Consider the following 20,118-nt stretch of genomic DNA (forward strand, 5'->3'; position numbering starts at 1 on the left):
CGACCTGGATTTGCTTTGGGGAAGCGGCTGGCGCCCGTTGGGAAGCTTGAAGGTGGTTTGCCGGAAGAGCTTCGCGCTCGCGCGCAGGCGCAGTGATTCCTCCCTCAGGCTGTCCTAAGGGAGCGGGGAGGAGCCAGTTGGGAAATAATTCTCGTTTTCAGAGCTTTTTTTAGTGACCCTCCCTTAAGTTAGAAGGGGCATGTCTAGGTTTTGTAACTTTCCGGCATGGGCTTCTTCGTTTTGCAGAAAACACCAACCTCAGGCTGCGTCCCCTTTGGGAACAAAATTAATATTTTTGTTTGCATTTAGAAACAAAATAAAATATAGCAGCACTCCTAGTGCTTCCCAGAGAAACAGTCTATGATCTGATTTGCAGATGTGCTTCTGAGCAGATTGTGCCTTTTCCCTTTGCATAGAGGAAATCTTCCCACTGACCGTTCATAAGGATAAACCTTCCATGTAAACGCCAAGAGTCCTGCTAGATCAGACTGTTGCTGTTGGCATCGTCTGGCGGGACAATGGATGAAGTCAAACCGCTGCACTACCAGTACCAAAGTGACCTTCCCGGGGTGCAAGCCTAGGCAGTGTGTCTGGAGGTCCTAGGCTGCCCAATTGATAAGACCCTCCTCTCGGCATCACTGATGTGGTCCAAAGGAAAGCAGAGCAAGATATTTGACATCTGCACCATCTAAGGGGCTCCACTCTGGAAGTGTGGAGGGTTTACTCCAGAGCCTTTTCTGTCGGAAGTGCCGGGGGGGGGGAGGAGCGCAGCCCTGGACGTTCATAACCCTTCAGTCCCGGTGCGCAGCAGCGACACATATCTGAAAATACGCGCACACTCAAACAGCAGAGTAAAGCTGGAAGCTGAGGCAATGAGGTGTGACATCTAAGTTATATTTATTAAGCAATATATTCAGGACAAAGCAATCGTGGCGTCCTCTCACATCTTCTCCAAGAGAGAGTAAATAGTACAAATGTACAATCCAACAGAAGAGATAGGACTGGCTTCCGTTCCCACACTTTCCAATAATGGAATGTAAACACAGACATGTAACAATCACACATCCAGCAACAGGAGAATGAAAATGCTGACATCCTCCCCCTGGTAACCATTGCTGCATTAACGCAGCCATACACAATCTAACCCAGTGGTTTAGGATCAGCGTCTTCCTTCTAGATGGCCTACCTTCCCTAGTTGATAAGCCTCATCTGCCCCTTACTTCCCTCTGCTGCACATGCAGAAACCACCTGCTTGAACATTTGATCCCACTATTGGTCTCTTCCGCTCAACCTGCCGGAGTCTGCCTTCTTCGCATACAGGGTCAAACTAAATGCCCATCAAATTCAGCATCCTGTTTCCCACAGAGGCTGATCATTCCCATAAGGGAATGAAGGAAATAGCCCTCTCCCATCATTGCTCCCTGAAACAGTAACAAGTTGCACCTGAACCTGTAATTGTCATACAGCTATCATTGTAACACATGTACTGAGGCATGGATAAAGTTACCCATGTAAACCTGTCAACACCCTGTCATGTTCAAATGCACTTAGCATGCGAGTCAACATTACCTGTAGCATGCTGCCACAGTGCAAAGTGTGTTTAAAATGTGACAGGGCATGAGTGACGTGCTGCTACACAGGAGCATTTTAGCTGTAACTCACATCCAACGTGTTTCATCCACAGCAAGGAGTCTACAAATAGGGCAAGACCTGTTTAGATATCATTGGCCAAGTCCAAAGAGATAGCATGGTGACCTGTCTCCCATCCCATCCCAGCCCTGTATCACAAGCAGGTTTTAAAATTTGATTTTAATATGCCTTCTGTGACTTGAGATGGGTTGCAGTGCATGGGCAAGAAATATATAAACACCCCACATGTACGCATATCTCAATTTCTTTCTTTCAGTAGGTTTTGTTACTGGCCCCTCTACATATTACAATATGATACTACTATATGCTTTAATATACGTAAGTCCAAGAGATTTTTACCTCTGAGATTCCAACACAGCTTTATGAATAAGGTTTTAATAATAACTAGAGACAGTTGCAGAACGTTTAAAGAAAGTATTTGTACACTGCATTTTTAGCTTTTCAAAACACTTCAGTTTTATCTATAAAATAATTCCAATTCATTTCAACATTGTTACATGATTAACAGAAAATTCCTAGGATTTTAACCATTGCTGAGAAAATCCCAACAACCCCATTCCAAATTTGAGCCACCAATCTGTATGTTCTCTTCAGTCAGTAATCAGTATTACTTCTTATGAAACGGGTCTTCTAGAATTATAAACTTTAAGTCCATTCTGCACTGAAGAACGAGCATATTTTGTCAGCAACGTACCAATTGTTTGCTTCTCTGAACATAAGTCCCTGAAAAAGAGAATACAAGCACTATTCATGCAACTTCAAAGACCACACAGAAGGACCATTTGCTTCAGTTACTTTTAAAACACTCCAAATCAAATTATGGATTTATCCCTAGTATTACAGTGCATCATATCAAATGCCACACACTCTGGATAGAAGAACAGCAGTAGAAACAAAGAACAAAGTAATAGGAAAAGGTGCAGAAGGAAATGAGAAAAGTTGGGTTGTGAACAGCTTCGAAAGCAAGGAGACTTAAGTTTATGCTGCAAAAAGTGAAGTCATTCCATTAAAGGATAGGAAGATGTTCATGATGAATTGTGCCCTGTGAAACAAAAAATGAGGTATGTTTGTGATTCTGTAACATTCAGTATTTTTATTACTTACTGTATATATGGAGCTATATCAGCTTCTGTCCATTTCTCCCTAATAGCGAATAAACTGTTAAATCTTTCCTGGTTATCTTCTGGTAAGTCTTCAACATTTAGCAAGGAAATGGTTTCTGGTCTGGAGGATTTGTCCACAAGAGCCAACCCCTTGAAAGAAGAAGATATAGAAAACAGAATCATTGCATTTTGTCCTGCTCTTACTTTGAAGAGCTCAGGGTTGGTGAACCCAGCCCTCACCTTTCCTCATCCTCACAAAAACCATAAAAGGTGGGTTTTGAACTCTGGCCTGATCCACTCAAACACAGTGAGTCTCCTCCTGCAGAGCAGTTCCATTTTCTCCTGCCTTGAGAGACCAGTTCTACACCTGACACACGCCGTTTCCATGGATGTAAATTGCTGGCTTTATTTTACCTTTAACTGGTCCTGTCTAGTCGTCATTCCTTCAGGGACGCTCTGCTGCCATACTTCTTGGAATTCTGCGAGACTGAATTTGACTGCGTTTTGTAAGAGCATCTGTGCTGTTGCTCTGCATATCTTCTCTTCATTCATTTCAAAGTAAGTCTCGCCTAGGAATGAGTATTAAGAACACAAGAAATTATGGGTGGTAGTCAACTAAATTTTACTCACAGCAGACCCACTGAAATAAATGAACATGATTAAATTAGGTTCATTAATTTCAGTGGGTCCACTCTCAGTAAAACATAATTAAATACAGTGGTGCCCCGTAAGACGAATGCCTCGCAAGACGAAAAACTCGCTAGACGAAAGAGTTTTCCGTTTTTTGAGTCGTTCCGCAAGACGAATTTCCCTATGGGCTTGCTTCGCAAGACAAAACGTCTTGTGAGTTCTTGCGAGTTTGTTTCCTTTTTCTTAAAGCTGCTAAGCCGCTAAGCCGTTAATAGCCGCTAAGCCGCTAATAGCTGTGCTTCGCAAGACGAAAAAACCGCAAGACGAAGAGACTCGTGGAACAGATTAATTTTGTCTTGCGAGGCACCACTGTACCATCCTTTATCTGAATTCTTAAAAAAAACAGTCACTTTAAAAATTATGCAGTTTGGGCAAATTTGGATATATCGTAAGTGTGCGCTAACAATGTATATTCACCAGGGAGTATGCTGTCAGTTTTAGAGTAAAATGACTCCACAAGTTAGGGACCCAACCACTGCCACTCTCCTTCTCCCTCACCCTATGTCCTTTTCTCCGTGACTGAGGCTTGGCTGCAAGCAAAGCATGTGGCACAAACCTGGATTTAAACTGGATGATACAATGACCTATGTAGTGTACATGAGAAGGTTTAAACTTCTAGGCAAGAATTTTAGATTTGCGTAACAGCAACTGTGTTTCACGGCATAGGTATAAACAAACAGATTGTCTCTATTACAGCTAATTTGGCAACAATGTTTCTGTTACTCAAATCTGAACAGGTACACTGTCTTCACTTTTGTCAACCCCTGCCTACAACTACTTACCGTATTTTTCGCCCTATAGGACGCACTTTTTCCCCTCCAGAAATGAAGGGGAAATCTGGGTGCGTCCTATGGGGCGAATGCAGGCTTTTGCTGAAGCTTGGAGAGCGAGAGGGGTCGGTGCGCACCGACCCCTCTCGCTCTCCAGGCTTCAGGAACACATCCGCAGCCTAGGCAGCCCTACGGGAGGTCCGGCAGGGATGTCTAGGCTGCGGATAGCAGCCTGCCGCCCAGCGCGAGGGGCGCCCTGAAGCAGAGCGCCCCCCGCGCCAGGCAGACAACCGCAGCGTGGGGAGCCTTGCCGGAGTTCCCGGCAAGGCTCCCCACGCTGCGGTTAGCAGCCTGCCGCCCCGCGGGGGGGGGGGGGCGCCCTGATGCAGAGCGCCCCTCGTGCGGGGCAGACATCAGCCAGCCCCACAAGCTCGGGGGACAGCAGGGAGGCGCAGCGCCAACATCCCGCTGTTCCTCGACCTGGTTCTGTTTCCCCGACCAGCTTTTGGGGGGGAAATAAAGGGAAATTTTTTTTCCTTTATTCCCCCCCCAAAAAAACTAGGTGCGTCCTATGGGACGGAGTGTCCTATGGGGCGAAAAATACGGTAATCAGTTGCTTTAACATTATTACTTTAAAACAACATGCACTCATGGAACTAACTTACCTTCATCAATGTATCTCTTTCCATAACTCACAAGAATGTGTTCTATCATTTCCCTGAAACAAATGTTTTGTCTACTTTTAGTATATGAACAAAAATTATATTACCATATGTTACAGAATTTGGCCATCTCAGTTGATCCTCATATTTCTTCAGGTTTGAAAAAAAACACCTGTACTTAAATTTGTAAATAGCAACTGGGTATTCCCCATTCTCCTACTGTTTTCCAGAAACTGTGCCTGTATTCCATTTGTTATGGTGCCAATGGGAACTCTTTTTGTCTGTTTGGGGATCATAGCTGCATAATTGGGGATAGGGTTAAGCATCCCCATGTGTTGATGCTCCACTCATAGCGGTCAACCTTCCCTTTTTTGCGGGAAATTCCCTTATTCCAGCGCCGTTTCCCGCTGCTATCCCGGATTGTTAGATATTCCGTAGACTGTCCCCGGGACAGGTGAGGCTGCTGATCCCTTATTTTTGAGGCTGCTGATCCCTTATTTTCAAATCTGAAAGTTGACAGCTATGGTTCCACTGAACATCCCCTCCAGCACCTGTTGATATTTTATGTATCTGAAGTGGTCCAGAGGATGGAGCTGTTATAACAAACAGAACAAGAGCACCTTCAGAATGAAACATGGGGTTGAGGGTGGGCCCTTCTATTCTGGACTAAAATTCTGGACCTTACATTTTTACGCAAGGGCTAACAAAAGAACTTACTTGGGCTCTAAAGGTCCGAGTTCTTGAAGACATATGCTTAAAGGGACCTTGCTGAATGGCCAGGACTCGGTATATATCAATTGTGTCACATGATTCAACAATTTCATCTCATAATCAAAGTCTAGAATCCGCCAACAACCTGCCAAGCAGAGAAGCAAGGTCATAATCAAAAACCAGCAGAAATGGTAAAACTTATTCTATGGAAAGTAGACTAAGATCTTCCACATCTTTTTAAACAAGAGGCACTTGTCACATGCTAGCCAAGTACCCATTGTTATGATACTGGGGACAATTCATACACAGCAATTTGTTTTGCATAGTTGTCCAAAAAAAGGTTCTCTTCTATGCACACACACACACACACACACACATGTGCTCCTCTACATGCACACCCAAATGGTGTTCAAGATTACAGCCTGTTACTTTGTCTCATAGAACTCAATGGGAGCCCCTGAAAATGGAACCCAATCTTATCTGCACAGCCTCTGTCCTGAAAAATGGAGTGCCACACAAACAGAGCACAAAAATTGGCTTTTAATAAAAACTGAGGAAAGTAGGCTAGAGTAGGAACAAGAAAATGCTGTGCTACTTTTCTGGAAAAAAGCGCTTCCTACAGTCACCATAGCCACCGTGGTCAGTCAAAAGAAGATACGCCCATAATTATCCATCAAAATCCTTGCAAGTAATTTTAATCCACTCCTTTTCATGTTACAATACAGTAGAATCAAGTAAATCAACCTTTAAAGCTCAGAAACCTTTAGATAAGAAGGAATTCTAAGAGACAGGGAGAAAACAATGCAAATAGACCCCCCACATTAAAAATATGAGCTCCAGATTATCTCTAAATACCTTCAATTTGGCATGCTTTTAGAACCTTCAGTTGATCCATTATTTCTTCCTCACTTGCTTGGACTTGATCTAGTAACTCTTCTGTTGTGTACTGTAAAAGACACACAAAAGTATTAAGCCAATATTTATTCTCATACTAGACTTTATGACTATCTGTCTGTAAGGGTTATAGCCAATGAATTTATACTGTTAGCATGCAATGGGACTTATTCTCCTCTCCTGTGACTACCCCCTTCTCTTTTGTTAGGTTGGGGAAACCCCAGAACATATTGAGAGGGATGTGGGGAAGGTGAAAGTACTTGCACTAATGGGACAACTACATTTCCTTGGATACAACCCTGAATCTCCATTGACATTGATAATGCTACATCCCACAGTGGGAACGGGGTGTAGGAAAGAGAGATAATGTATATTACTCTCAAACTGGACAAGTATACACTGCACCAATCCCAAGTGCTTGCAGCATACAAGTCCTATCTCAGCACATGCCTCACTTATCATAATGACAGATACTTAAGTAACAATGTCAAAAAGAGGAAACGGGAAAAAACCCATCAACTTATTTTTAAGATTTGTGAAGTAATTCAAACTCTTCAAAATATATTTTTTCTGACCACCTTAATTGTTTTGAATTATGTGTTAAATAGAAGTAGATTCCCATCTTCTTGAACATGATATCCACTAATCTATTGGTTATAGAGAAGCCAAAAGGAATGAACCTTCTGGTACTCTTGGAGCTAGCTTTATGTTTTGAAACATAAGCCTTGATAACTAGCATTGGGTAACAGAGAAGATGAAGCAGAGGATTCAAAGTTCATCTCTGCTGTGAGCTCGTTAGGTGACCTTAGCCAAGTCTCTCTCTCTCTCCCTTCCTATTCAGCTCACTTCCACCAACAGGGAGAGAATAATACACACTTTTACCTTACAGGATTGGTGTAAGGTAGGGCAGTGTTTAATATCACTTGGTATTCACCAGTTACACTCATTACCTTGCAATCATTTAATAGCTTCATTTCTATTCTTTCACAAGAGCAATCTAAACTATGCATTTTTTAAAAGCTGATGCCAAAGAAGCTTTTCCACCAACTCCTCTCCCGTTTTTACCTTTGATTTAGTCGAACTTCTCTCGTTTTCACTGTCTGGTCCTTCATAAGGATTTTCCATCAGAAGTTTCTTGAGTTTCTTTAACTTAGGTCGGCATCTTCTTAGTTCCCAGTAATTATTGGAGAAGCCTGCAATCTATAGCAATAGCCTTAATTGGAATTTGCCATGACTAATATTTAAATCTGTCAGTCGCAGACAGAGATCCCCTGATCAGCATCAGACCTTGTAATGAAAATATCAGGATGCCCCTCTGTTTGGCATATCAGATGCTCCTTCGGAGGGCACCTTTCCAGTTTCCAACGGAAGGTAGCCATTGAGGTGGTGAGAAGAAGAATGATTGCAAAAAGGAGAAACATGTCCCGAAAAGCACCAACTAAGAAGATTTATAAGCTCAATGTGTTGCAGAACACAAGTTCCATCTGTGGGAGCAATCTTAAAACTTCAAAATGTTGTAGAACAGCTGAAGCTGCTTGCACAAACATTGTTGCCTAGTAGGTACTGTAGGGAAGACCCTTTTGCAGAACACATTTCTCCTTTTTGCATTATTTATGGTTCCGTGCCTCCTTCCTCTTCTTTTTGCATTTGGGCGATGGCCAATGAAAAACAAACAGGACTTGCCCTATGAACGTGCAGGGCTATAATAACTCCTGTATCTGCTTCATGGTCTTCTTGCCACCAAAATGGCAACTTTCAAATAGGAAAAGAATTCATGCTAGTGTTCTGTCACATACACTTTTTCTTTAAGAAAAGTAAGACTCTTATAAATCATGCAGCTAGAAATGGGGAAAAAATAATGCTATGTATGGCACCTGGGTCATCCAACCACCAACCACCAATACCAGCCCTGTGTTCTAATTCCTGTTCAGCCATTAACTTTTTTATGTTATCTTGGATCAATCCTCCTTATTCCGCTAACCCAAATCATAGAATTGCACTAAGCATAAGACAGGACCACCCCTTATAAACCACTTTGAATGCCATGGAAGGAAGGAAGGAGGGATATAAATGTGATAGATTTTTTTAAAAGAGTATATAAATGGGAGTGGGTTAGAACCTACATTTTCAAAGATAGTTAGCCATTTGCAGTTGGCTTCAGAAAAGTCTCTCTCTCTCTCACTCACACACAAAATACCTGAGTGTAAAGTATATTAGAAGCTGTCTTGTTTATACCAAGCTGCTCTGGAGTTTCACAGCCAGGTATGAAAAGCAATGTATTAGAGGTATCTGCTATTTTCATGTCATAGGTTTTATCTTTACTGCATAACACAGCATGTTCATCGCGGTCTCCACGGATCACCAGGCTGCAGAACAAAACAAAACAAGACAATTAAATACAGAGTCACTGCAGCAATGGTTTGTTTCGGTTTTTAAAGCAGCATTTACTTCTGAATAGCAAGGAAACTTTTAAATAATGAATGGATGCTAGGTTTCAATTGTTACTAATGTTACTATATATCAGGATGTTATGTATAAAAACAGTGAGTCTGACTTGCTCAATGTTAAAAACAAGCAAGCAAAAAACCCAGCCAAACTCTAACTTCATTCTCCCCATTTGATTCACAACATTTGGGCCCTAGTTCAACACATGCTTCACTGTGTTGTTGTTATTTTTAACAACCCAGAAGTGCAGACAATAAGGCAGGCCACAAGTCTTTGCTATTTCAGTACACTTTGTTGTGCATACAGACTGTACAAATATGTCCTGCAAGTCTAAGGCTGCACCACTCTGCAATCCACTAAGGTGTAACCAGAAGTATAAATGCTTACAATCCTGCATACAGGATGCATCCAACGGAAGTCACTAACCATCAGGACTTATTGAAGAGCAATCTGATAAAACATGAATGCATTCCAACCCACAATTTCTAAATGTTGATCATCCTGCTTTGACATAAAGGCAGGTACAGTAGTTCTCTGTTTTCATCTGTAGTCCAGCCTTGAATCCCACCAGGGGGAAAAGACTGGGTAAAATTAATGCATAATGAGAATAATAAAATAAGTTTAATAAAAGTTTAAAATGTTTTTTTTAAAAAAACTGGCTGTCAGTTAAAGTGGGGCACACTTTCAAAGCGGTCTTTTCAAGCGGCAAATGTTTATTGCTCCAAAATCTGAAAAGCCAGTCAGCCAGTCATCCTGATTTGGGGGGGGGGTCTCCTGGTAAGGAAGGGACGTCTCTGGACTTGTATAAAAACCGTGATGAGCTCTCCACGTGGGAGCTCCCTAGGAAATGCTATTAACCCTCCAAGCCGCCTGGGGTCGCTGTAGACTAGAGCCAAGCCCAACCACAGAGCCGAGTGCTAGAAAGTACCGTTTTACCCGCTCTCCCCCCCCCCGGCAGCGTGCGCATGCGTACCTCCGCCCCGCTTCCAACTCGGCGCAAAGCTCCGGCTCCAGCTGCAAGAGGCGGCACTCCCCGGCGTCCGCCGCCTCGGCGCTGAAGCTGAGGCACTGCGCCGCGGGGAGCAGCTCCGCCGGGTCCAACTTGGCGACGTGCAGGGTGGCATCTACTTCCTCGCGGCTCCTCATCCTCGGGGCGGGGGGGGGAGCGGCCCGTAACGGAAATAACGGCCTCCTCCGACGTCTCCTAGCAACGGCGCGCGGGGGAAAAGAGGCCCGCTCCAAAAGCGCGCCAAAAACCGCTCGGAGTGGGTGGGGCCTGGCGATCGACGTGTCTGATTGGTAGGTGGGAGGGGGCTTAAAGCGACAAGGCTGTGATTGGGCGCGAAGGTAAAATTTGCTGGCGCTCTTGCGGGTGTACTGAGCGCGCGGCTTTTACTTAAGGGTTGATTCTGTGGTTCTTGTGCATGTTCGGTGAAATAGAAGGTGGGAGGGAGGGAAGGTTTTTTTTATTTATTTTAATCCCTGTAAAATTTTAAGCTTCTGTGTTCTCTGTTTAAAAAAATTACTCCTAATCCAGGATTATTTCACTAGTGTTTAGTTGAGATTCCTGCATTCCCCTATGGTATTCTCCAACTGTACAATTCTGATTCTGTGTTGGATTATTTGCGATTAGCTTTCCTATTTCTACAGTATTCAAAACGCAATGCTCTTCGCAGTTTACAGTATCTTTAACTATTTGCACCACACAAGCAAAAATAAAAAAAGAGCATGGAAGGGTTTTTGCTTTTTTAAAAAAAGAAAAGGAAAAGGTTTTTCCATCTAGACTTGTGCATATTTATGCAAATGTTTAGTTGGGCTTCAACTTTGCCCATTGACTTTGTGTGGCCTCAGCCCCACAAATATATTATAGTGGGTTCCAAAGCATCCATGGCCTCCAGTGCTCACAGCTTAGCCTTGTGGGGTGGTCACACAGATGTGAAAGCAACAAGGGAAGTCTTGGGATGGGCAGAAGTGTCTTGCTGTTCCTTTGTTGCTGCCCACTTGCAGATTGCTGTGCCCTTCCTAGCCACACTGTTGAGGAAAATAGCAACTGCCTGACCGTTTGTGACCAACTAGGCAACCCTTTGTCCATCATTGAAGATCTTCTATTTCTCAAGGGGAGACCATTATAGTGCAGGGATAACCTTTGGCCTTCCAGTTGCTGTTGAACCCTCACTTTTTACTTCTCCCAGCCAGTATTACTAATGGGAAGGAATAGAGTGGTCTGAGAACATCTGTAAGACCACACATTCCCCACCCCTATTGAAAGGCACTCCTCAGTCTCATTCTATGCCCAAATAAAGCCACATGGGGGCAGACTGTCACAGCACATACAAAGTGAAACCTGTTGCATTGACAAACGTGATACACAACTAGAAATATACTCCAGAAAGCTCAGCAGATACTGACTATTCATTTCCTGCTTGCTTTCACTGCTGGAGAAAGTTTGTGGCATGTACCTCCTCCTAAAAACATTACTGACTCTAGCAGCTGGATTCACTCTTGCAAATGGAGCACATTATTTGGGAATGGGATCACACACTGGCTTGTGGTCTTCAACATGTGATTGTCTCACTGTCTTAATTCATCTTTTTGCAGAACTGTAACTGAGCACTGACCTATTGCAGAAGGGTGTGGGAAGGATAAGTGATGGCAAATACTTGTGCGGTCTGTGCATGTTTCAAGTGCTACTATGGCTTGAGTTTGCAGGATCACATTTGGTACACAGCTCCTTGCATGTACTTGTAGCATACTGTGATGCAGGTGGTGTAGAATACTTTGAAGGTTAAGTATGACTTAACATGTAGCATGTTTGTGGACTGCTGTGAAATGTACACATAGATATTTGGTTTGGATTTGGTTAGCAGCCACCAAAATGAAAGAACCAACTTTAATAATAATTTTCAGACTTTTAAAAGGCTTGGTGGTGCTATAAAAAACAGGGTTTTTGCCTCTTTTGGTTTCTGATCATATCAGTCAAGGCTGTTTGTGGCAAAAATGGAAGATGACTAGCACAGATAACCGTCATAAATTGAGGCAATTATAACGGGGCAGATTGACTTCTAGAGAAAGGGGGTGCTGAAAATTGCCCACAAACATATTGTGGGTTTGTCAATTGCCTAGTGTAGCTTGGCCTAAAAAGCTAGTTGCATTTGTTCTTTTAACCACAGGATGTCTCTTGTTTAGGTGTGACGAGTTTGTGAATTGTGTGTGACGTTAAACATGTTTTGGAAATAGAGCAGAGTGGACACAACCAGTGTGGTGGTCCTTGGTATTAGTAGGTATTGATGTGTATAGAATTAAAACTCTAAATTTCTAGAGCAGCACAGAATGGTTAGATAAGATATCCTCTTAAATAGCAATATAAACCACAAGCTATCCTCTTCAATAGCAATATAAACTACAACAACTAACGCATGGGGACCATAATATCTACTGAGCAGATCCGAAATGCAGCAGAGACAACCAGCCCCACCCATCCAATATACAAGTATGTATTTGTAGATAGCAACTGAAGTGAGAAGGGTGCTGCTATCTCCCCAACTTAAGCTCACATTAGAAGGTAACTAAATATAAGGCTTATTTGCACATAATTGCATACTGAGGGTATGATGGAAGGTTCACAGCATTAGCACTCTCAACAGATCCTGCAACCCTCATTAGATTTCTAGTGGGACCACCAAAGCCATAGATTTGTATTTTGCACAGAGTAAGTCACACTTTTGTCTCATGCAGGCCTAGTTCAAGACTGCCAATCTCTTGTCAGGGACTGGCTGGGCGAAAATTCTATTTCTCTTTTCCTAAACGTACGTCATAAAATGGCCTAGTTTGCACATAATGCTAAGCCATGGTTTGTTAAATTACTTCTCTGAAGCCATTATTTGTTGTTGGTTTATAATCCTTTGTTTGTTTTAGCTCTTGTGGCTTGGAGTTAAGTGCTATCCAAGCATCTTTTCTTGATTTGTTTAGCCATTCCTCAGATCCTTACTGAGCTACAAAGGAACAAGGCAAGAGCAGCTGGAAAACAAAACAAAAAATGGAGATAAAGCTGTGGTTTATTTGATCATCTGAGGGACAACTAGTGGTTAACTCATGGTCTTTTAAAGAAACCATGGCTGGACATTAAGTGTGAATCAGGCCAGTGAAGTGACACTGTAACAACCAAATTAGGTAGTTGCAAAGTTGTGATTATCTCCCTCGCCCCCAAATTGCTTTTCCTAGGAGATAATCTCACATACATAAGGTTTGTTGTTTTGTAATAGGCAGAATAAAATAAAAGCTAAACATAATTGAAACTGGGGGAAAATCAAGTTCTAGTTGCACCTGATCAAAATGAAAACTAAACATTACATTTGATAGACTTCAAGTAAAAACAAAACTAGAGAACTGACATGATTTCATTAGATAAATGGAAGCAAAGCAAATAGACACATGGCAGAGAGTCTTATTTCTTTTGCTGAGCTGTCGTGCAATTACTTGCAACTGGTAAGTTTTTGAAGCGTTGGCACCAGCTTAATACATTTTGCTGCCTGTTGAGAAGGGTGATTTCTCCTACCCCAATCCAAAAACTGATTGAGTGGCAGTTGAATCTTGCTTGCATGCTATTGATGGACCACAGTCTTCCACGGCACTTGGAGGTAGTCAGCTTGCTTAGGTAATGTATTTTTTTTTTTTAATTTTTTATTAGTTTTACAGAATTTTAAAGAACAAACAAACAATCAAAAAGACAAACACACACGCATAATTTCATAACATAATTTCATAAACCTCTTTTCTGGGACTTCCCCATACCCCCCCTTTCTGCATCCCAATGTCCATGATTTTAAGCAACTCCCAATTGTTACTTTCCAACCTCTGTCATCTTAGTCATCTCTATATTCTGACCTTATATCACTGTATCCCTTTGTTCCAGGAAACCACAACACTCTAACATTCATTGAGTTTATAATAGTCCTTAAGATAACTTTTGAATTTTCTCCACTCTTCTTCCGCTGTCTCTTTTCCTTGGTCACGGATTCTGCCTGTCATCTCGGCCAATGTCATATAGTCCATCACTTTCATCTGCCATTCTTCCAGAGTGGGTAGATCTTGTGTCTTCCAGTATTTTGCGATGAGTATTCTTGCTGCTGTTGTAGCATACATAAAGAAAGTTCTATCCTTCTTTGGCACCAATTGGCCGACAATGCCCAGGAGAAAGGCCTCTGGTTTTTTAGGAAAAGTACATTTAAGTACCTTTTTCATTTCATTATAGATCATTGCTTGCTTAGGTAATGTAAGGTAGTCCACAGGGCCAGGGCAGGGAAGAGACCACTTGCCTCCACATTACCCTTCATCTGCTCCCTGGGACAGTCACTCTACTTTGACTGACGACAGAGTTACTCAGGGATCTTACATTGGACCAGGAAATAAGGCAGAAATAAGCAATGGGTTCTGGCTGCAGAGTAGTGAAGCCACGGAAGGAAGGAAGGGAGTAAACTGTGAACATTTTGAGCAGCAACAATAAGAAAAGGACATATGACAATACTCGGGGGGGAAATCAAATTATTTCTCATTAGTACAGGAAGTTTGAAACTGGTTGTGGATTCCCAAAATACAACCCTTCTGGAACTCAGTTTGTCAAGAAATAGTTAAATTGTTAACCGTGTAGTCACTTCCCCACCTCAGTTTGTCTGAAGCTGGAGACACTGCAGAGAGATGGTGTCTCATTCAACGTTCGCTGCCAGTGGAATTATTACCAAACACTGGAAAGATTTAAATGGGGCTACCCTCTTAACCTGGTACAACAAACCGTGGGAGATAGCCTTATTGGGGAAAACTCACTTGCACTTTAAGAGTAGCAAGAGGGCAAAACAAATTATTTGTAATATGTTATGATGTTATTAATTATGTAAAGGATGACTTGCACAATTTTAACCTGTGACCAGCATTCAGATCCATGGTTGCTCTTAAGATGACAATCTTCCCTCCCCCTTCCCAATATGCTCTCTGTATACATCAATGCATAAATCCAAGACAAATCTTTCTGTTTTCTGTTTATAGTTAAGAAATGTGTAAATAAACTCCTAATCGGTACCCTTCCTACCCCTGCACCCTGAATTTTTCTTTCGTCTATTGCATATTTCTGTATTAGTTATTTCTTGAACTAAGTGCCTTCCACATTGTATGGTTATTCTGAATCTTTGTATTCCTTAAAATCAATAAAATTACTTTTTAGAGACCCAACATCTGGGAATAGTTACCTTAATAGCTTTACTCCAGCCATGCCAGCTGTAAGGCACCACTGAATTCATTAAACGTCAGAACAGCCATGGTGGGTCTAAAATGGATGACCGCAATTTAAAAGTCCAGCTGCGTGCAAGGTGCTTGGGAGTTTGAACCTTGAACCGAAGAGAATTGACAGCCAATGTGTGACTTTGGCACCTGAGTTGACGCTACTTGATAAGAAAAGCATGTCTGGTAAGATGCCAAGGAGACCATCATCAGACAGCACTGCTGATGGCAAAACCATAACAAACTTTGATTGTTTTGGGGGGAAATGTAGATATCTAATGTGTCTGCAACAGGAGCAGGGAACCTTACACCCAAGGCCAAATGTAGCCCTCCTAGAAAGTTTCTGGACTGATCGTTGTGAATCAATAAACCATTTCGTTACAATCATCTCTTTTCCACTAGGGCAGGAACATGTGTAAATTCAAACCCAGGTTAACTATTGGCACATGAGCTTTGTGCGAGAAAATCAGGATAAATGTGAAATACACAGGTTGTCTGCAAGAGCTCCCCAAACGCTTTTGTTATCCTTGTTGTACTTTCTGTATTTCATTTCCCTCTGGTCACACTGTTTACAATTCTGCCCCCCCCCCCCCAGTGTAACTCAGGATAACATTTTATGCATCTGATGAAAGGCAGTTTACTCCATGAAAGCTTGTGCCATAATAATAAATGTGCTAGGATTCATAGAATCGTAGAGTTTGAAGGGACACCAAGGGTCATTTATTCCAACCCCTTGCAGTGCAGGAATCTCAGCTAAAGCATCCATGGCAGGTGGCCAGCCAACCTCTGCTTAAAACCTCCAAGGAAGGAGAGTCATCACTTCCCAAGGTAGACCATTCCACTGGCAAATGGCTCTTGCTGTCAGAAAGGTGGTATTCGGTTATTCCCCCCCCCCTTAAATAAGACACATCAAAATTAATGCACCTAAATCAGTCCTAATCATTTCACTAGGTCTACTGTGAGTAGGACTACTGTGGGACACAACCCCTAGTATTTAAGGTGCTGCAAGGTCTTTGTTGTTTGGTTCTATTTGGTGTGGTTATTTTCTCACAACGGTGTGCAGTGTGGCACAAGCGTACCAGGATGAGTAGAAATGCATGCTGGCACTCAGAAGTCTACCTAAGCCAATGGACCTGTGTAATGCAGAGAGAATTAAAAGAAGCAGAGATAAAGGCAAGACTATGGCGCTGTGGGTTAAACCACAGAGCCTAGGACTTGCCGATCAGAAGGTTGGCGGTTCAAATCCCCGCGAAGGGGTGAGCTCCCATTGCTTGGTCCCTGCTCCTGCCAACCTAACAGTTCGAAAGCACGTGAAAGTGCAAGTAGATAAATAGGTACCGCTCCGGCGGGAATGTAAACGGCGTTCCTGTGCGCTGCTCTGGTTCACCAGAAGCGGCTTAGTCATGCCAGCCACATAACCCGGAAGCTGTACGCCTGTTCCCTCGGCCAATAAAGCGAGATGAGCACCACAACCCCAGAGTCGGTCACGACTGGACCTAATGGTCAGGGTCCCTTTACCTTTTATGCAGTGGAGCAGAGCATGTAATCACAGGACACCTCTGACAAACATCTGGAATTAGAGGGCAGGAACCTTCAGAGCAGAGGTTGGTTCAAAAGTTTATATACTGTATATCAGGGATGTCCAAGGGACTGTGATCTACTCCCAGTATAAAAAAAACAACTGGTAGTGATTTACCCATTGTCATTGGAGGGAGGAGGAGCATGCGTGGGGTGGGTGGGTGGAAGGGGAGGGTTGCCAAGAAGAGTTTGGATTTGATATCCCGCTTTATCATTATCCTAAGGAGTCTCAAAGAGGTTAACAATCTCCTTTCCCTTCCTCTCCCACAACAAACACACTGTGAGGTGAGTGAGGCTGAGAGACTTCCTTCAGAGAAGTGTGACTGGCCCAAGGTCACCCAGCAGCTGCATGTGGAGGAGCAGAGACGCGAACCCGGTTCACCTAATTATGAGTCCACCGCTCTTAACCACTACACCACACTGACTGCCAAGGGTTGCTGAGCTTTTTGGGGGGAGGACTGAGCAGAGTTGTTGACCCTTTTGGGGGGGATGATCCCGCGATCTACCAGGAACAGCCAGGGATCTACCGGTAGATCATGATCTACTGGTTGGACGTGCCTGAGTATATATTACTGATGTACACACCCCAATCTCCAAGCAGTGCGAGATTCCAGATGTTTACCCAGCCCTCTGCTTCCTTGGAATGGGGCATATATATTTCATGATAAATGGTTTACATATAAACAACCTGAGCTTATGGAGGAGGCACTCACAGCATGAAGGTCTTGCTTGCAAAGTAGGCATTGGCCTATGGGGCTCCACAACAACTGATCAAAGTAATATTGATTTGACCTTGAAAGAAGATTAGAAAAATGTATTAGGAGATCATTTGTGAGGGCCCCCCAAGATTTTGACTGCCCTCTGATTTGATCCTGGAATGTTCCGCGTTTCCATCGGATGTCCCTATTTTCATCAGAGAAATGTTGGAGGGTATGTGACCCCTAGCCAAAGATAAATAACTATACAACCTTTAGAAGACATCAGAAGGCAGCCCTGTATAGGGGGCTTTTTTAATGTTATCCCTGGGGGATGGGTTGGTGGTTGGGTCATGTTTGTTGTTGTTATCTTTAGTGTAAAAGGAGTTTTTGTTTTGTTATTAAAACCTTGTTAAAGTTATTTTTGAGTTCCTTGTTATGCATGGTCTCCCCAGCAAGCTCTCTGCAGCGCTACTAAACTCCAAACAGCCAACATATAGTATCATAGGAATGTGTGCTTTTAGAGAAGAGAGACCTACTTCAGTTCTAAGCAATGCACGAGCTGTACAATATGGAACTCAAAGTAGTCCATGTAGGAACTGATTTTAGATTATATCATATCCAAATTGTCCCATATAAATTTTTTTATCATCAGTTCTAACAGACAATGACCCAAAGCATAATAAAGTTTCTTTGCATACAGACCAAATAAACATAGCTCTGGGAAGGAAAAGTAAGGAGAATCCACACTTATGACGGTGAATGTGGGATCCCCACTTGAATGCCAACTTTTAGTCTTGATGGTAATGATTTTGCTTTCCCTGGTTTATTGTTGGGATGTTCTTTTGTTGTATTAGACTTCAATTTTATTATTATTTTACTCTGGAAGCTGCTTTGAGCCTAGATAGATATATTTGCACCAGCCAGCATATTACAACCCCAGTAACTCTTCCATCGTCATCAGCCTCTCCCTAAACAGTTCATTATCAATATCACAGTATTTTAATATTCTTTTGGAAGCCGCCCAGAGTGGCTGGGGAAACCCAGCCAGATGGGCGGGGTATAAATAAATTATTATTATTATTATTATTATTATTATTATTATTATTATTATTATTATTATTATTAATGTTAGAAGCTGCCCAGAGTGGCTGGGGCAACCCAGTCAGATGGGCAGGGTACAAATAATAAAATTATTGTGGAATAAATGTCCTCCCCCTTTTGCTCCACAACAGCCCTGCGAGGTAGAGGCAGATAAGCGTATGGCCCACGGTCACCCAGGGAGAGCTGAACGTGGACCATAGCTGTCAACTTTCAGATTTGAAAATAAGGGATCAGCAGCCTCGAAAATAAGGGATCAGCAGCCTCACCTGTCCCGGGGACAGTCTACGGGATATCTAACAATCCGGGATAGCAGCGGGAAACGGCGCTGGAATAAGGGAATTTCCCGCAAAAAAAGGGAAGGTTGACAGCTATGACCTGGACCTTGCCAGCTCATGAGCTCCCATTCTGCACCACCGCACTTGGCTGGCTGGCGGAGCCCCGATTGCCTTTCTGTTACTTATTCTTAGGAAGAAGAAACGCAGCGCAGCTTCTTAATCGACCGCGATCCCCCTTTGACCCATTTTTCTTTCCTCCTCCTCCCCCCCCCAGCTGTTGTGGAAGGAAGAAGAACAGGAAGAACTCAGTTAAGTCGAGGGGGGAGGGGAGGGGGGGACCCAAGCAGCTGGAGTTGCTTCCCCTGTTCGGCAGAAAGGCAGGAGCGCAGAAAGAAGCGCCGCCTCTCCATTTCGCTAGCCCGCTCTGCAATCTTGTGAAAGGTCGCTGGTGGTAAATGAAGAGGGGAGCCCTCTCTCTCTCTCTCCACCTCCCCTTTTAAGCCTTCCCAGCAGCCCCCCCCCCCCGCCGCCGCCCTTGCCCTGAACTGGATAATTCTGCGCCACAGCTGACATTGAGCGCACGCTTTGCGCAAGCAGCGCCTGTCCCCAGCCAGTGCCGGACGGAGGGGGTCGCTGGTGCCTCGGCTGGATCGCCTCTGCTGCAACCACGTGTCTGCCTCGCCAGCTGCCTGTCACACACCACAACAAGAAAGCCAGCGGGGGGATCTTTTTTGATCGCCTGCGGAAGGAACGCACGACTTTCCCCCAGCCCAGGTGAGTGGAAAGCCCGGGGTGGGTGGTGGTAGTTTCTGTTTGAGCTTGGAGAGCCTCCGATGGCTTTTCCTCCCGTGACTGATGATGCAAGAATGCAATTCTCCGGAGACAGAGAATCTGCTGTTATATTTCTCCCTGCGGCAGGATTAGAGGCGAAGGGAGAAAGGCTGCGTTCCCTTCGACCCGTCCGCAGCTAACATTCCCAAACTGCCGCATGCAAAATTATTGCAACGTGAAATGAAGGGGGGAGAAGGGGGTGGGAGGAATCTGCCCAAGAGCGCTTGAATGCAAGGCTTGCAGGACGGATCGGAGCGAGGCAGCTCCTCGGTTCCTGCAAAGAAGAGAGGAGCGCGCGAGGAGAAAAGGGAAACTTGTGAAAGCCAGGAATAAAACGCGTTTGCGCGTTGCCAGTTGCGAAAGAGCTCAAGGGCGGGAGGTGAAACAGAGATGCAGCGAGCCAAAGGGCGACAGAAGTTTTAACTGAAGCGGGGCAGAAA

The 20,118-nt window shown here is 43.6% G+C and overlaps 2 protein-coding genes and 1 long non-coding RNA gene across 4 annotated transcripts in view; 2 read left to right on the plus strand and 1 right to left on the minus strand.

Annotated features, from left to right (window-relative positions):
• Positions 1–880: 880 nt before the first annotated feature.
• On the minus strand, positions 881–10,486 carry DSCC1 (DNA replication and sister chromatid cohesion 1). Its single transcript, XM_081205352.1, has 9 exons — positions 9,899–10,486; positions 8,678–8,846; positions 7,546–7,680; positions 6,442–6,532; positions 5,593–5,731; positions 4,879–4,931; positions 3,168–3,322; positions 2,755–2,903; positions 881–2,373 (listed from the first exon to the last, which is right to left on the minus strand). Exons 1-9 carry the CDS (start codon positions 10,069–10,071, stop codon positions 2,265–2,267), a joined length of 1,173 nt encoding a protein of 390 aa, XP_081061478.1. The 5' UTR covers positions 10,072–10,486; the 3' UTR covers positions 881–2,264.
• Positions 10,487–10,744: 258 nt separating this feature from the next.
• LOC308593258 lies at positions 10,745–15,579 on the plus strand. The gene is made up of 2 exons (XR_014010880.1): positions 10,745–13,579; positions 14,193–15,579. It is a non-coding gene; the product is annotated as an uncharacterized lncRNA (long non-coding RNA).
• A 3,642-nt stretch (positions 15,580–19,221) lies between these two features.
• DEPTOR (DEP domain containing MTOR interacting protein) overlaps positions 19,222–20,118 on the plus strand; it is a 65,357-nt gene continuing 64,460 nt past the window's right edge. For both annotated transcript variants that reach the window (XM_081204889.1, XM_081204890.1), the window contains exon 1: positions 19,222–19,621. The gene's annotated coding sequence lies outside the window, so the exon portion shown is untranslated. The remainder of the gene's footprint in view (positions 19,622–20,118) is intronic.

Source organism: Podarcis bocagei, assembly GCF_964188305.1.
Source record: "Podarcis bocagei genome assembly, chromosome: 8".
NCBI classification, from domain to species: Eukaryota; Metazoa; Chordata; class Lepidosauria; order Squamata; family Lacertidae; genus Podarcis; species Podarcis bocagei.

What these genes read in the sequence shown, in the direction of transcription:
- DSCC1 (XM_081205352.1), bottom strand. Translation starts at nt 10,071, where the DNA reads ATGAGGAGCCGCGAGGAAGTAGATGCCACCCTGCACGTCGCCAAGTTG. An exon ending in CTAATATACTTTACACTCAG is followed by an intron (nt 7,681 to 8,677) that starts GTATTTTGTGTG and finishes CTATTGCTATAG; the next exon opens with ATTGCAGGCTTCTCCAATAA. An exon ending in CTCGGACCTTTAGAGCCCAA is followed by an intron (nt 4,932 to 5,592) that starts GTAAGTTCTTTT and finishes CATTTGTTTCAG; the next exon opens with GGAAATGATAGAACACATTC.